The 17,973-nt window shown below is 45.5% G+C and overlaps 1 protein-coding gene across 2 annotated transcripts in view; it reads right to left on the reverse strand.

Moving 5' to 3' along the window:
• The window catches only part of TEK (TEK receptor tyrosine kinase), a 127,698-nt gene that overhangs the window by 45,317 nt on the left and 64,408 nt on the right, over positions 1–17,973 (reverse strand). For both annotated transcript variants that reach the window (XM_040417177.1, XM_040417176.1), the window contains exons 4-7: positions 17,631–17,783; positions 5,951–6,082; positions 3,246–3,386; positions 3,001–3,126 (exon numbers count right to left, since the gene is read on the reverse strand). In XM_040417177.1, coding sequence (XP_040273111.1) covers positions 3,001–3,126; positions 3,246–3,386; positions 5,951–6,082; positions 17,631–17,783 — 552 coding nt within the window. The remainder of the gene's footprint in view (positions 1–3,000; positions 3,127–3,245; positions 3,387–5,950; positions 6,083–17,630; positions 17,784–17,973) is intronic.

Raw genomic sequence — 17,973 nt, forward strand, 5'->3', positions numbered from 1 at the left:
GAAGATCTCTGGATCCATGTGAGGTACAGGGCTGGTTCTAGCTTTGTTAGAGTTTGTCATGTACTAGACTATGTCTGAATTTCATTTTTTACAATAGTCATGGGATAACCCCTTTAAGGCATGACTGATAGTTCATACATTAATTTAAATGGGTCTTCCATTCATAGTCATTTATATTATAACACCAGGATTAATTTCAGCACTGAGACCTACATATCTAGGGAAATCTGGGGTCAGATGATGCTGATTACCAGCCTCCACATTCTCCATACACTTCAATGGGGAGTTGGCCGAACTTGTGTGCAGGCCTCTCCATTCAAGTCTATAGTAATGGCAGAAATAGCTGTGTAAGGCTACTTTCACACTAGCGTTTCTAGGATCTCAATACCGAAAAAAACGCTTCCGTCTTGTCCCCATTCATTGTCAATGGCGACAAAACGTAACTGAACAGAACGGAATGCTCCAAAATGCATTCTGTTCCGTTCTCATACCGGAGAGCAAACAGCAGCATACTCCGGTTTGCTTCCCGTCCTGGGATGCCCAGCAAAACGTATCCGTAGTGATCCACAATGCAAGTCAATAGGGACGGATCCGTTTTCTCTGACACAATCTGACAAAATAGAAAACGGATCTGTCCCCCATTGACTTTCAATATAGTTAATGACGGATCCGTCTTGGCAATGATAAAGATAATACAACCGGATCCGTTCATAACTGTATTATCAGTAACGGAAGCGTTTTTGCTGAACCCTGCCGGATCCAACAAAAACGCTAGCGTGAAAGTAGCCTCCTCTCCAGGAATCATTATATTATATAGGATTCACAGCTAAACAAAATATTTTGCTGAATTAAATTAATTAATTTTAGTATTGCATATACCATGTTATTAATTACTATGCGGTTAGAGGGTTTTCAAGATCAACTGAAACCATGACTATGGCGTATTTTGGAAGATCTAAAAGGTGTATTAGGAGTATGCTATAGTGCCAACATGATTTTCACATGGGATGCATTTTGGATTCAGCAACCCTATATTTGTAGATGCATGCAAAAAGATTCCAACATTTGTATGCCTATATAGTGCAACATAATCTATTATTAAAGAATAATACCCCTTCCTCTTCCCTTCTGATGTGGATCATGTTACACAGACTACGTTTCACATCATGCCTCCTCACACTGCACTTGCTCTACTCTGAGTCCTATAAGTTCTATAAGTGATAGACACTGACTTTGATCTTCTGTCCCATAAAAGTCCTTTTACACTGCTCAATTGAGCAGGCGATTGTCGTGAAGGAAGCCTTCCTCCTTCCCGACAATCTCCTGCTTATCAGTGAAGGAGACTGCTGCATTTACATGCAGCGATCTCCTCGACAGTATGGGGAAGAGTGATCACTAATGTCATCGCTTGTCCCCATACACAATCATTGTTTGCCATTACCAGAGGCTGTTTTAACAGCACGATTTGCTGCTGGCAAAGGATGATTTAGGTGACCACATGAAAGATCCAATTACCCGATGAACAAGGATTTAGCTCGTTCATCGGTAGTCGGAGACACATTTACACTGACAGATTATTGCTAACGAGCATTCCTATTAACACTTGTTAACGATGATGAGCCCGATGTTTGGGCAGTGCAAAAGGGACTTAACTCACACTGCATGGTCTCAGTGTATTCCTCCGTGATCCAACTTCAGCCTATCTCTCTGATCCCAGCTTGTCATAGATTCCTCCCTGTCAGCTCTTACAAATAGGAGGAAGGGCAAGAAGTGTAAAGCTGCATCTCATTAAAATACACTGAAGATTCTGCACACAGCAGTCACAGATCGTATAGACAGAGAGTATGAGTCAGGGGAGTGTTATAACTCTGAAGCTAATTATTGTATAGACACATCTCATTGCAATTCTGCTCTTTTAGATAACAGAAATTATATCCTCAGCAGCACTATATGCATATAGGTATGTACAGGTGGAAAAGAAGGATAGAACATGTTGGAGAGGTGTCTGAAAGGTTCTAGGTAGAATTTGATAGATGATGATGTAATCATGTAGTTCACAGAAAGTGAGCCATGCAGTAGAGAGTGATCTCCTGTCTACACAGGAGAGCAAACCTTGGACTAATGGTGAGACTGAATATCACATGGCGCCACTGCCCATAATGAAAGGCTTCAAAATGTACAGCATGAATGCAACTGCGCTGGGATGAAACAAATTACATTAGCATTATATGTCAAAATTGAAATGGCTGGAGTCCTTCTATAACTCACTAAAGGGCATCTATCTGCAGATTTGTACCTAAGAAAGAAACTGGCTGACCTGTTGCATGTGTTTTTGGTATTTTTGTAGTGTTTTGGGGTCAGTGATGTTTTTTTCAAAAATTCACATCTGGGTATGATAGCATTTCAGGGATTTATCTATTCAGTTTGTCAAAGAGCATCCGTCAGCAGATTTGTACCGAAGAACTGGCTGACCTGTTACATGTGCGCTTGGCAGCTGAAGACATCTGTGTTGGTCCCATGTTCATATGTGCCCACATTGCCAAGAAAAATTATGTTTTAATATATGCAAATTAACCTCTAGGAGCAATGGGGGCGTTGCCATTACACCTAGAGGCTCTATGCTCTCTGCAACTGTTCGACCCTCTCGACTTTGATTGACAAGGCCAGGCAGTGAAAATGTCATCACATCTGGTCCTGTCAATCAAAGTGGAGAGGGTGGAGTAGTTGTAGAGGGAGCTGAGCCTCTAGGTGTAAGGACAACACCCATTTGGCACCTAGAGGCTTATTTGCATATATTGCACATTTTTCTCAGTAATGCGGGCACATATGAACATGGGACCAACACAGATGTCTTCAGCTGCCAAGCATACACGCAACAGGTCAGCCAGTTTCATGGGTACAAATCTGTTGACAGATGACCTTTAATGAAAATGTATTCATAAATTATATCTATTTGTGCCCTGCCACAATATATAACAATACAGTGTTACCTTGCTTTACCTTCGTTTTCACAGTGCAACCCACGCCATCCGTGTGAACAAATACATCCTTTAAACCTGTCACATGTCCCCCTGGTGCAGAGACACTTCAGCTTGCAGTCAGGGCCATAGAAATCCTCTGGACAAGCTAAAAGAGAACAGTCAGCATTACTGCTACTAAAATGCTACTAAGTAGAACAATGCCTTTCTGTATGTGGTACTATGCCAGGTTTTATTTATCAAAAAGCCATCTTTTATCTATTGTACCTTCATCACACATTAGTCCCATCCATCCTGAGGCACAAGAGCAACCATATGGATCTATGAGGCAAAACATTTGTGACTTGCAGGTTTCTTTTTCTCCACAGGTCTCCTTGCATGTTCTTCCAAATCTGTGTTCACCACATGCTAAGGAAAAGCATTGGACATGGTAAGCTTACTGTATGTATGGTAAGAAAAATGAGATACTTGTCTTTTTCTATAAAAACACATTTATTTAAAAAAAAGTAATCATATAGAACGTGCCACAAAGACAGTCATTGTTAAGTAGTTCCAAAATGAAGATATCTGTTTAGTAAACTTGGCACATAGTTAAGCCCCACCCTGCCATCATGTTATTTTCTGTGTGTATTGACTCTCCATCTAGTGCCTTAGTTTGGTGTCAGTATTCACCCATCTGCTCTTCCTAAACCACCACTGGAGGAAGTGAGGCATTCCGGAAAGAGGAAGCCACTTTTTACAGCACCATGCTGTAAGAAAAAAAAGCATCTTCAATTCTCCCACATGTCAGCATCACTGGTAAGCTCAGGCACTCACCTTCCATTCTCCCCTGTGGCAGCATCAGCAGCAGTATCACTGGTAAGTTCATGGACTTGCTAATTTACATTCTCCAATATGGTACCATCACTGGTAAGCTCATGGATCCACCTTCCATTTTTCCATGAGGCAGCATTACTGGTAATCTCATGGACTAACCTTCCATTCTCCCATGTGGCAGAATCACTGGTAAGCTCATGGACTCACCTTCCAATCTCCCCTGTGGCAGCATCACTGGTAAGCTCAGGCACTCACCTTCCAATCTCCCCTGTGGCAGCATCACTGGTAAGCTCAGGCACTCACCTTCCATTCTCCCATATGGCAGTATCACTGGTAAGTTCATGGACTTGCCAATTTACATTCTCCCATTCTCCAATATGGTACCATCACTGGTAAGCTCATGGATCCACCTTCCATTGTCCCATGAGGCAGCATTACTGGTAATCTCATGGACTAACCTTCCATTCTCCCATGTGGCAGAATCACTGGTAAGCTCATGGACTCACTTTCCATTCTCCCATATGGCAGTATCACTGGTAAGTTCATGGACTTGTCAATTTCCACTCTCCCATATGGTTCCATCACTTATAATCTCATGGACACACCTGGTAGCGATTCGCAAATACAGCTGCCTCCAGCTACACATACTGATAATTCCAGTAGTAGCCAGCTATATATTCTCTAGATATAATTAGCAGACTGGCTTCTCAAATATTCAGCCATGGTTCTTGACATGTTATGGTTCAGCCATTTTGTGGTTTGTGCTTACAGGGACTTGCATTCCTTGACATTCAAAGTCCAAAAATTACCTTAAACCATCAAGAAAAGTGTCTTACCCATGGTTCCACTAATAAACAGTCCCATTGTCCCATTTCCTCCTTTCTTTGTTTTTGTGGATTTCGTACATCAACTAGCAAAGATTAAAAACTTCCACAGTTTTGATTTTACATTCCATGTGTCACTCCAGTCCTCGATCCACTCAAAACATTGATGGCAGTACACAAAATTAATGTTTGTTCTCAAGATTCTACATACAGCTCTGCTGGGCCCTCACAAGCAGAGGCTAAGGTACATGATCCTGGCAAGCAGGGCCCTTACTTTGGGAGCCTCACTCAGGCCTTCCTGAAATTATCAGTGAGTCTGCATCGTTATAGAAGTTATAGAAAATATCCACTCAATGGGTCTTCAAAAAAAAATGTGGATAGCACAGACTGCAAAATGGACTTGGTCGGGATTTAATTGGGTGCATGTAGCCTAAAATGTACATATTGTGGCAGCACAGATCACATCACAGCTTTACACCCGGGTTCAACCTCATGTAACAGTGAGCATGGTGAGGTGGAGAGAAGAACTTGCAGGTGAAGAGAAGAACTTGCTACAGCTACACCAAAGGTCACTTCACAATTAACAGAAGTGTGCAAAAGAGAAACGGGCAACAGATCTTGCTCCATAAAGGGGCCTTTAGGAAAAGGACATGATTGTTTTCAAGGCATCTTAGGCTGGGTTCACACCTGAGCGTTTTACAGCGCGTTCCTACGTGCTGTAAAACGCTCAACAGGCAAAAACCAATGTTTCCCTATGGGCATGGTTCTCACCTGAGCGTTTTACAGTGCGTACGAACGCGCTGTAAAACGCCCTACGCCCCAAGAAGTACAGGAGCTTCTTTGGGGCGTATTGTCGCGCGTAACACCTCTGTTTTTCATTGTACGCCTCTGTGGTCAATAGCAAGAACGCGCGTACGATGTGCGTTTCCAAAATACAAAAACGCCCCAAAATACGCCCGATAAAAACGCCTGTAAACAGCGCATATGCTCAGGTCTGAACCCAGCCTTAGGCTAATACATCTTCAACTGTGTTCCACTATATGCCACCTGGATCTTCCCATGGTCTCTTGTAATTCGCTAACACAAACTCTGATAGCTTCGTTAGCAGCAGCCCATTTCTTACTTGTTCTAGTAATTATTTCACATAAAGTGTCATTTCTGTCAATGGAATGCCCATATATCTACTTTATGTAACAAGCACCCCATATGATGTCCTTTTCTGCCTTGTTTATTCCATTGATGTTAAAATGTTGTAACTGATTTAGTTGATATACTATATCCTTCTGTACCCTAATTCTAATGGATCATAAAAACTAAGGAATCACTACTCACCCATTTCACATGTTGTCCCCATGAATCCTGGAGGGCAAATACATTCCCCTGTGTCCTCATGACAAACACCGCTATTATGGCATTCAGGACAGGTTTTGTTACACTGTGGTCCCCACTTCTGAGCTCCACATCCTGGAATATAAAACGTATGCAATTATATATTGTCATAAATGTCTGACTGCATAATCTCATGAAGCTTACACTATATATAGCAATACACATAGACATCTTTTAGCACTTACCTTACACAGGCAATATCACTGGACCAAGGTGCCATGATGATTGCGTCACTAGTTTTCATAGTGACGTGACTAAGGTAGCCATATTGTAGTGAATCAGTGTTTCAGAGGATAATCACAGCTGCCCTTCAGTAAATGATCAAGTAGGCAGAGCCCCATGCAATCACTAGGATGCATCACTAAGACATACATGCACGTTCAAATGAGAATAATCCACGTGCATCATAGAATGGTAAAGAGTTAAAGAGGATGTGCGATTTAGAGATTCTCTCCACATATCCATACAATTTAGGCTATAAACTTCTTTTCCCCCCTCCCCTGAATCAGCACTCCTCCCCATGTGGCTCAGGTGCTTTTTAATTAGCAGAAGTCTGCAAAGGGTTTATATATTCCTACCACATCTCAGTTGGAGTTCCTGAGAGGCTGTGAACAGGTGAGCCATTTGCACCAGTTCACATGCGGCGCTGGACGGCGGCCGTCTCTGCTTCTGTGCCGTGCTGGTGGAGTGATGGGACCCGGGGCCCATGTGGCCTCACTGTATAGTGGGGCTGCTGTGCGGCTGCTGGATCCCATTGCCTGCTGGAGCGGTGTGGAGGCGTGTCGGTCGCCGCACGGCTCTGCGCCATGGTTAGAGTAGGTTCCCACTTAAACAAGAGGCATCCTTGTCGCGGTAAGTGGGCCTATGCGCTTTGATCAAACTGTATACTAATTGCCTCTCTATAGTGCACAGCAAATGATTGATAGCATCGCTGTATAGCCATGTTTTATCATAAGAAATGCTGATAATTGAAAACAGTTGTATATCAGAAGCATAGGTATGAGGATGTGCGATTTAGAGATTCTCTCCACATATCCAAAGAGTTAAAGAAGAACAGCGTCCACGTTTTCCCTTCTGAAATACACATTGGGGGATCGGTTGTACGGTACTGCTTTTATCAATCTCAGGAATAGGGTTTAGGCTTCTGTGTTCTGGCCGGCAGGTCCGGTAGACAGCGCAGAGGTTTTTGTCCGGCTGATTCTTGGCATAATTGCTGGGTAGCAGCCGGATCTCTGACAGACCCCATTACAGGGGGCCAATGCCAGATCCGGAGAAGACCGGCAGGCTGTTCTCTTCAGTGATTGGCTACTTATAAGTAGAATAGAAATCAATATTCCCTCTACGCCCTTGTAGCTAGTGAGCTGGACACTTAGTGACCTGGGCACTGATCTCTCTAAGCTGGGAGAAAAAAGAACAACTAATAATAAGAAAAGGGGTCGTCTCACTTCAGCAAATGGCATAGAAAAAGTTAATACGCTGCACTTACTAAAGGATTGTGATTGTCCATATTGGCTCCTTTTCTGGAATGATTCATTTTTCCGACACTGCTCATATCCAGGGGTTATGACCATCTTGCAATACAGGTGGCACATTACAGGAAAAATCTCTGGGCTCTCTGGTGGCCCAGACCATGGGAGCGCACATAGGCACACATACACAACTGTTCCCATCCAGGCCACCTTGTATCTGCTCTGCACTAGTAGCTGTAACCCCTGGAGATGTGCAGTGTATAATGCGATTGTAAGCCGTGAACGGGGAGGGCTCCCCAGTATACAGCAAGGCCACACGGGTTGATAAGGAAACTTTATACTTTTATTCCTAACAAATCAAACCTAGGAAACACCACGGAAACAACAGTATGACAATATATGTATTTACATTTCTAGGGGCACTCACCCTGGTGCTGCGCCACTCGCCGGAATATGTAGTGAAAAGTGTTTCCCAATTTAACTATAGACAAGACCGTGTGTACAACTGCCAGAACTATATTATCTCCCTTTAGCGTTATATATCCACTGTAGTGTCTGCAGAGCCATTCACCGGTGGCACAGCACAGGGTTCACAAACGTATCACCCGGCAGAGTATCAGACCCAGACATTCCGGAAACTCTATAGACCAAAACACCACACAGCAATACAGAGATACACAGAGTACCTTATACTCCAGACGCAAAGTCACTGTTCCTGTCCAACCGGACGAACCTAACGCGGTGGCGTGCACAGCAGAGCCTACAAGTCGATACTGTGCTGCTGAGAAAGAACAAACCTAACTGGTGGCGTGCACAGCAGAGCCTACAAGTCGATACTGTGCCGCTGAGTCACCAGTGTAAGCCTACACAGAAACAAGTCGATTCTCTACCTTTAGCGTGCACGCTGTTCACGACTCACCTGATCTAGATCTGCTATGGTTCATGGTGCTGGTGGAACCCTTCCTTCCTGAAGTCATCACAGGTAAGCTCCTGCTACTGGTATCAGTTGCTGTATGAATCCAGAACTCCAGCACAGATCCTCAGAAAAACAACACTTTTCACTGAATAATCTCTCTCAGACTCCAAACAGAGTCTCTCACTTCCTGCAGCCCTTGAACACAATCCAGCCAGCTCACAAGGGACACAGCGGCATCTGGTGGCTGAAGTTAGTACTACTGGCAATAACAGTCTATAAGTTCCTAACACTGAACTGATGCAGCCAGTGTGTTTCATAGGAGCACCCTGCAAATAATCCCAGTTCACATGAAGGTCCACTTAAGGGTATATACTCACCCTCTCACATGCCAGCCCACTTGAGGTTGGAGTTCCCGACATACCTTCCCAAATTAACTCGTCTTGTGCATAGAGCTAAGGGGGCGGACCAGCATTGGGCCTGGTTGACCTTCACAGAGTGATAGGCTCAGAAGCACTGGGGACATCAGGCACATCTAATGGGGGGAGGAGCTACTGACTGCTCAACACTTTTCCTGGGTGAAAAACTTGCGACGGCCGGAGCCCCTTTGGGTACCGGGGCAGGCACAACCTACCATTCCTCTTCCTTCTGAAAGGGGATTTACTCTGTACTCTGAGCAGGAGTAGGCATCTCATCCATGCACACAGGCTCATCAAAATTACAACACCTTAACATGTTACGGTGAAAGTTTCGTGAGGGTCCCCCATTCCCTATTAGCTCTATCTCATAGACCGGGATGGCAAGGTCTACCCTCCTTTTCACCATGTATGGGACCGCTTCCCACCACCCATCCAACTTCCCAGATGGCCGTTTGGATTTGACCATCACTCGATCACCCGGGGCATACCCATCCCTCTGCACTCGTCTTGAGTTAGGGTGCACCATTTGTCCCAGGTGCTCCACCACAACCTTGTGGATCGCCCTCAGCCATCGGCGGTGCTCTTGCATCCATGCGGTAGTACTTTTCTGTGGTGGCTCCATCGGATTAGGCATGTGGAGGTCTTCAATCTCCCGTCCGGCTCTCCCAAACATAAGCATATGTGGGGAGTATCCGGTGGTACTGTGTGCCCTGTTGTTATAGGCCCACATCAGTTCAGGTAGGTACTCGGGCCACCAAGCCTTTTGGCTGTCCCTTAGAGTCCGCAGCATCTGGAGCAAGGTGCAGTTGAACCACTTGTACGCCCCGTTCCCCTAGGGGGTGATACAGGGTGGTGTGGGAATGTTCGATCCCATACAGCTGGTACAGCTCATTCATTGGAGTACCCTGAAAACATGCCCCCTGGTCCAAATGTATCCTTCGTGGACACCGAACACCTGTATAAAGTGTTTGCAGACCGCTTAATCTGGTCTCTGGTGGGGACAGCCACTGCATACTTTGTGAAATGATCTGTCATGACTAGACAGTACGAGCGTCCCGAGGTAGAGTACCCAATTGATCATTAGAAGTACATAATTGATCATTAGAAGCTCTAGGAGCGCTGAGGTCCAGATGGCCTGGACAGAAGCCCACTGTTCAGTACTCTTGCTCAGCCCGCAGGGTCGACACTTAAGACATGCCTCGGCCACCATGTCTGCCAGATCTGGACAGTATACCAGCCGTTGGAGCAACTTGAATGTTTTGTTGCTCCCGAAATGGGTGCCCCTCCCATGGGCTTCTCATGGGGATGACAATCTGTTGCCGGTACTGCAGCTCTGACTGTAAATATATGATCCGACACAGGAGTCCCCAGGTAACAGTCAGCTTATCCCACTGCCTCAACAACTTTTAGCCCTCTGGAGTCATACGGGCCCGCTTTTCTGGCCTCGGCCAGATCTTGGTCCGGACCCATTCTTTCACATTCCACAGGTCCTGGCAGCCATTCTGGATTGTTTCCCAATCAGCCAATGTTTTTCCCAGCACCATGGACATCCCGGACGCCACCCCACTTGAATGTGCCACGTCCTGGAACATAGGTATTCGACCAAGGTCAGTGTCCTCTAGCTCCTCATCGGCACTCTGAGTTGACAACCCTACAGGGACTCTTGAGAGTGCATCGGCGTTGCCGTTCTCCATACCTGACCGAAACTTGATGCGATATTGGTACTTAGAAAGGCGAGCCAACCACCTCTGCTCAAGCGCACCGAGCTTGGCATTCTCCAGATGTGCTAACGGGTTGTTGTCCGTCATCATGGTCACCTCTGCACCTGTCAGGTACTCCGCGAATCTTTCGGTCATGGCCCACACCAGTGCCAGTAGTTCCAATTTAAAGGAGCTATAGTTGTCAGGGTTGCGCTATGACTCCCTCAGAGATCGGCTGCCATAGGCAATGACTCTCTCACGTCTATCCTGGAATTGGGATAACATGGCCCCCAGACCATGTAGACTTCTGTCAGTGTACAGCAGGAATGGGGTGTTAAACCACGCATAAGCCAGGATTGGGGCTCCTTCACTGTTTCAAAGGCCTCTTGTTGCCGGGGTCCCCACTCGATGGGACAATTCTTTGGGCCCCCCACAGTGCCCCTTGATAACTCGTTTAACGGGCCCACCAAATGACCAAATTTGGGTATAAACCTCCTGTAGTAACCAGCCAGTCCCACGAATGCCCGCACCTCTCATCGTGTACGCGGCTGGGGCCACTTCTGGATGGCCTCCACCTAGCTGAGGGCTGGCGTTACCCCCTCCTGGGTGACCAAATGTCCCAAATACTCTATCTGCTGTCTAAACAGTTGGCACTTCTTGGGCTTGATCTTGAACCGATGGTCTCGAAGCCTTCCTAGGACCTGTTGCAGCTTCTGGAGGTGATCCTCAAAGGAGGCCCCAAACACAACTATGTCGTCCGGGTATATCAATACTGGAGACTCCCATATTTCTTCCGCACCAAGACTACTGGAGCAGCCCAAGGACTTTGACTCTCCTGGATCATCTGGTTTTCCAACATGCTGGCCACCATATCCTTCACCTACTGGTACATTTTAGGTGGGATTTGCCGGTAACGTTCCCTGATCGGTGCAGCATCGCCGGTGGGGATTTCGTGTTTTATGGCGGAAGCACACCTGAAGTCCTCATCATGTCTCGAGAATGTCACCTGAAATTCCCAAAGGGTGTCTTCCAGCAACTTCTATTGTCCTGGAGTTAGGGTCTTGTAGTCCATCCCCATCCGGGCCATGATCACTCGACCGTTCCACTCCGCTGTCAGGGTCTCCCTTTGATGGACCTCTACAGCATAGGTCCAGGCTGATCTCCTTTCTGGCTGTAGCGTGAAGCTCGTCGAGGAATATCCTCTTCGGACACATCAATTTTGGCCAGCAAGGTATTCCCAGGAATGGTTAACTTGCAGTCTTCAACATTGGGGCAGCGTACGGGCACACATCCATCCTTCACAATAGTGAGGGCTCAGGCTACCAGTGGGCGAGTCTACGTTTCCTCTTGGTAAGCGGGCTCAATCAGGACCTCCAGTCCATTCAGTTGTCGTCCAGCCCCCACTGGCAGGATCAATATCTGTTCTTGTCGAGGTGGGATCTTCACCGAGGGTTCTCCGCAGCACCTTCACGTGTCCAATGGGCCGACTGGACATGTTGCTCTTTTGCAGACTACAGCTTCTCACCATCTGCTGTAGAACCTTCTGGGTCGTCCGGTGTGTGGTGGCCAGTTGCCAATACTTTGGCCCTTCTTTGGCATAGAGTTGATGGCCTAGGTCTCTCAGCACGTTCATACCTAGCGTCACGTCCATCCCTCTCTGGGACGAATGGTCCACCAGAACGACCCCCTTCTTTCCGATGTCTTGCCCAAAGTGCCGGACCCGCATCCAGACTATCCCTTGGACGTCCATCTCTCTGTTATTGGCAGCTGTCAGCCTGATGATGCTCCCATCTTCCGGCTCCATCATATGTCCAAAGTGTCTTTTCGAAGAACTCCAGAGGCATAAGGGTGCACTCCAACCCTGTATCAACTAGGCAGCGTACCTTTTGGCCTTCCAACTCGGCTTCCATAATGGGGCTGCTGGCATACAGGTCGTGTTGCTCATGCATAGGGCTTATCTTCTGGGGTACTGCCGCAAGACGCCCAGCTACTGCGGCAGTCAGAAATGTAACTTCGGCTCAGACTTCATCTGTTGTGGGTACTCTCTGGCCATATGGCCGTACTGTCGACAAGCCCAGCAGAGGGGCCCTCTTTTGACAAGCCCCCGCACCTGAGTTATCCTGGGTGGAGTGGCGCGGGGTGCTGGGGTCATTTATGGAGGCCGGGGTGATCCTGCCTTCATCTGGGACACTTCCAGCCGAAGTTCTCTCAATTTTGTCCGCAAGTCCTGGACCACATCCTTTAAGGACTCTGAGTCTTCAGATGCAGACCGACCTTCTGTAGCATGGGTGCGACTCATTACTCTCGCCGCCACAGGCATGTACTCTTCCTCTCTCTCCACGGCGGCTAGGTAGACGCTGTAGAATGTCATGTTGGGTGTCGTCCGGGTCAACTCTTGCAATTTGTCCTGTAAGAATTTGTTGGAGAGCCCACTATGAACTGGTCTTGTAGTAGCCGGTCCACCTCCCGGAAAGCTATCATGGCTTCAGAGTCTCGCCGATGCACCTCATTCAATATCTCCTGCAGGGCGGTCGAATACTGCATTAGGGTCTCACTCTCTTGCTGTGGTCGGTTAAGGAAACGACTCCCCAGTTGTGTTACTTTGGCACGCCTCCCTTGGGCTCCTTCCAGTAGTGCGAATATTTTGTCTAGGGTGTCACTTTCTGACTCAGGTCGTACCATTACAGTTCGTCTAATGTCGCCCTCTAAAGCACTCAACACTATCTCTGCACGCAGCTCAGGGGTCAAGTTGCACGTCCTAACTGCACTACGCACCCTTTCAGTCCAGTCCTGCAGTGTCATATTTTTGCAGTCAAATTTTGGCAGATGCTGTAATAGGGCCCCTACTGGAGCGTACCCTGCCTGAGCTAATGCCAACTGAGCTGGGTTTGGTGCTTGGGGAGGAGCCACTGGCGCTGGCAGACCGCTTCCTTCAGAACTCCCGTCCATGGTGATTGCTGTATCCTGCCAACTATGCCAAGTTGTAAGTTGTGAACGGGGAGGGCTCCCCAGTATACAGCAAGGCCATATGGGTTGATAAGGAAACTTTGTACTTTTAGTCCTAACAAATCAAACCTAGGAAACACCACGGAAACAACAGTATGGCAATGTATGTATTTACAGTGCTAGGGGCACTCACCCTGGTGCTGCGCCACTCGTTTGAATATGTAGTGAAAGGTGTTTCCCAATTTAACTTTAGGCAAGACCGTGTGTACGACTGCCAGAACTATATTATCTCCCTTTAGCGTTATAGATCCACTGTAGTGTCTGCAGAGCCATCAGCCGGTGGCACAGCACAGGGTTCACAAACTTATCACCCGTCAGAGTATCAGACCCAGACCTGCCGGAAACGCTATAGACCAAAACACCACACAGCAATACAGAGATACACAGAGTACCTTATACTCCAGATGCAAAGTCACTGTTCATGTCCAACCGGACGAACCTAATGAGGTGGCGTGCACAGCAGAACCTACAAGTCGATACTGTGCCGCTGAGAAAGAACAAACCTAACTGGTGGCGTTAACAGCAGAGCCTACAAGTCGATACTGTGCCGCTGAGTCACCAGTGTAGGCCTACACAGAAACAAGTTGATCCTCTACCTTTAGCGTGCACGCTGTTCACGACTTACCAGATCCGGATCTGCTATGGCTCGCGGTGGAATCCTTCCTTCCTGAAGTCATCATAGGGAAGCTACTGGTATCAGTCGCTGTACAAATCCAGAACTCCAGCACAGCTCCTCAGAAAAACAACCCTTTTAACTGAATAATCTCTCAGAGTCCTGCAGCACAAACAGAGTCTCTCACTTCCTGCAGCCCTTGAACACAATCCAGCTAGCTCACAAGAGACACAGCGGCATCTGGTGGCTGGAGTTAGTACTACTGGCAATAACAGTCTATAAGTTCCTAACACTGAACTGATGCAGCCTGTGTGTTTCATAGCACCCTGCAAATAATCCCAGTTCACATGAAGGTCCACTTAAGGGTATATTGTCACCCTCTCACACGATGGAAAAATGAATCAAGCCAAGCAAAGGAGGCGATATGGACTATCACAATACATTAGTAAGTGCCTTGTATTAACTTTCTCTACATGATAAATACCATTTACTGAGGTGAGACATCCCCTTTAAGCATCCAGTTATAGATGTATGCAGTATTTAGATAAATAATTTCATATTGTCCATAATTTAGACCAGGGATGCACAACGTTCTCTGGTCCGAGGTCTACATTGTCAAATTCTACCAGTCCAAAGGGTCATCCAGCAATAAAACCTAAACATCAGAGGCATTAATAGCATATCAAAGGTATAGCCCATAAATGTCTGATAGGGGCCAGTTCTACTTTCTGGGTTTCCAACCATAGAGAGAATAGGGGTGACTTTTTTCCCTGTTCCTTCTCCAAAAAAAGGGTACGACCATGAATGCAGCTCTCTCCATTATAGTGTGTGTGACTACCTGAAACAATGAAGTATTTCACTACTCCTAAAATCTACACTGAGAATAGTCGTACTTATGCACGGTGGTCACTTTTTCCCCAGATCTACTCCTCTCTGGAGGCCCACACAGGGGTTAGACTGATCTATTGGAAGACCAGTAAAAGCTACACAGTTAGGACTTGCAAGTTACTGCTCTCAAACTACATGCCGCTTTTCTTTTCTTTTCTTTGATACAGAAAATACATGTGAACAGCCACCAGACACAGATAAGTATGTGTGTGACCAGATGGTTGGGGCACAGAATGGCATCACAGGCTCCATGTGGATCTGGGCTGCAGATTGTCCACTCTCGGCTATTGAGAGACAGAATTTTGCCTGTTGGAGTGAAGTGCAGGGGTAAGGTAGTAAAGGTAAAAGGGGTATTCTGATCAGAACAAGTTAGCCCCTATTCACTGGTTAAAAAATAACTATAAAAAAAGTGAGGTTGTGACCACCACCCTGTTTTAATGGAGTGATAATCAAGCATGTGCGACACTTTTCATTTCAAAGTCTAGGGGACTGACGGAAATAGCTAGACTATATCCCATACAGATGAATGGAGTAGCAGTGTACTTGATTGAGCTGCCACTCCATGTAAATAGGGGCACAGTACATTTTTATGATTGTTAGAGGTCCCAACCAGTCCTATAGAAATTAAGAGAGTGGCACTATGCATGCTCACTTTATTGAAACAGGAGACACAGGACCCCCGTTGTTGTTATTGGTGGGGGTCTTAACAGTCGGGTGCCTACCGATCTAAGAGCAATCCTCTATCCAGTGGATAGTAGACAACTTATCTTAACCAGAATTAATGCTGGAAATGCTAGGAAAGTCAACTCAGCCAATTATAGTCTGAGGCAAGTCATCACTAAGGTCGGTTATTGACCAAATGGTCTTTTCCTGGCATTTCTGGCATGTTGAGCTGAGACCAGGAAGGAACAGGGATTGAAGCAGCATCATAATGGCATCAGCAGGGGATTGGTGAATGAGAGTAATGTGAAAATGAGTAATATCTAGGATATTGAAAGGGTAAACTTCAAGTTCCCCTGGTTATATGAAGTACAATATTTTTCAATTGGCCTTTATTAAAAATTTGGAACCACTTTGCACAGCCTTTAGTTTCTCTAGTAGCAGGCACTGAATTTTGGGTTAAAGGAGCTGTCAAAAAAAATCTAAGAAAAAAGATCTGCAAAATATCCTGCATAATATGATAGTAAATATGTGGATCTACATCCATAAAGCTACATCTATAAAGTCACGGAAAATAATGCACTAAAACAATAGATACAAACATAATATATGGACTAAGCCCTCACTCTAATAATAAAAAATATTTTTTTATTATTAGAGTGAGGGCTTAGTCTATATATTATGTTTGCATCTATTGTTTTAGTGCATTATTTTCCATGACGTTAAAGGAGCTATCCATTAACGCATATGAACCTTAAAAAGGGAGGTCCAACCCTGCTTCCTATTCCTTTCCTGCAGTAAACTCTCTGTCAAATGACTAGGGAGAAAGCTCAGGTAGTAAATTTGTATAAAGATTTGTGGAAATATATATACATAAATAAAGAAAGACAATGGCGGCACCGAAAAAACTTCCGGCGGGTGCTATGTCCCAGGGCATATGTCCAAAGACCAAATGTATAAAAGGAAAATCGAACAGCACTCCAGGTAAAAAAACTAAGATTTATTCACCCATGTGGCAAAAAAGGAAGCATCGTTTCGGCTCAACAATAGAGCATGCTTGAGAAAGGCTTTATTGTTGAGCCGAAACGTTGCTTCCTTTTTTGCCGCATGGGTGAATAAATCTTAGTTTTTTTACCTGGAGTGCTGTCCGATTTCTCATATATATATATATATAACAAATAGAAAAACTAGTCTTATAAATCCAGTATAATTATATCAAAATAAGCGCAACCAGAGAAATCAGCTAAAAGGCCTGTGCAGAAACAGTGATCAGCATATGAAAAAAAAATTCAAAAGCACCTCCCCGCTATGGCTCATCAACAACTAGGAGGAGCATCAATATATGATGGAAACTAGTCTAGAGGACCTTATAATATCATATATACACAGCTAAAAAGGAAAAAAGTTTAAAAAAAATTTCATGCCCCCTTTAACTTACTGTACAGTCACTCTCATAATAAGAAAAAGGTACATTTAAAATTTCGTAGTCTTAAAGGGGTTTTTCGTACAATTTTCTACTGATGACCTATCCTCTGGTCATCTAATTGGTGGGGGTCCGACACCCGTGACCCCCGTCGATCAGCTGTTTGAGAAGGCACCGGCACTTGCAGTAGCGCCATGGCCTTCTCTCTACTTGCCAAGCACAGCGCCGTACATTGTATAGCGGCTATGCTTGGTATCGCAGCTCAGCTCCATTCACTTCAATAGGGCTGAGCTACGCCATGTGACCGTTGCACATAGCGCCAGTGGCCTAGGCAAAGCTGCAGAATGCTGATGCTCTATTGTGAGTGCCGGTGCCTTCTCAAACAGCTGACGGGCATACTGGCTATCAGACCCTAACTGATCAGATACTGATGACCTATCCAGAGGATATATCATCAGTAAAAAAAACTCCTGGAAAACCATTTTAAATCCAAAAGCACATATGCAGTACATACAGTAATAGATAAACTTACGTCTGACAATTAATCGGGTCAAAGCAGTGTTAAAGTGATTGCCTCCGATGTAACGCACTAAGTAGGTACTTGCATCACTGGGTTGAACATTTGTTATAGAATATTCCAACAGAGGTGGCACTTCATGCTTTGGTACGGAGTGGAGAAAGGAATCTAAATATATAAAGGAAGATTTAGTAAAATGATACCTGACATAACAATGGCATGAAATTCTGATTTTTACAACATCATTTCTGTATTAATGTAATAATTACATTAAATAAAAATTGCTTGTTTGGGGTATTTTCCAGTAGAACAGGACTTATAACGTCCCAAGATTTGGGATTGAAATGTTGGTAACTAT

This window comes from Bufo bufo, chromosome 2 (assembly GCF_905171765.1).
Source record: "Bufo bufo chromosome 2, aBufBuf1.1, whole genome shotgun sequence".
In the NCBI taxonomy this organism is placed as follows: domain Eukaryota; kingdom Metazoa; phylum Chordata; class Amphibia; order Anura; family Bufonidae; genus Bufo; species Bufo bufo.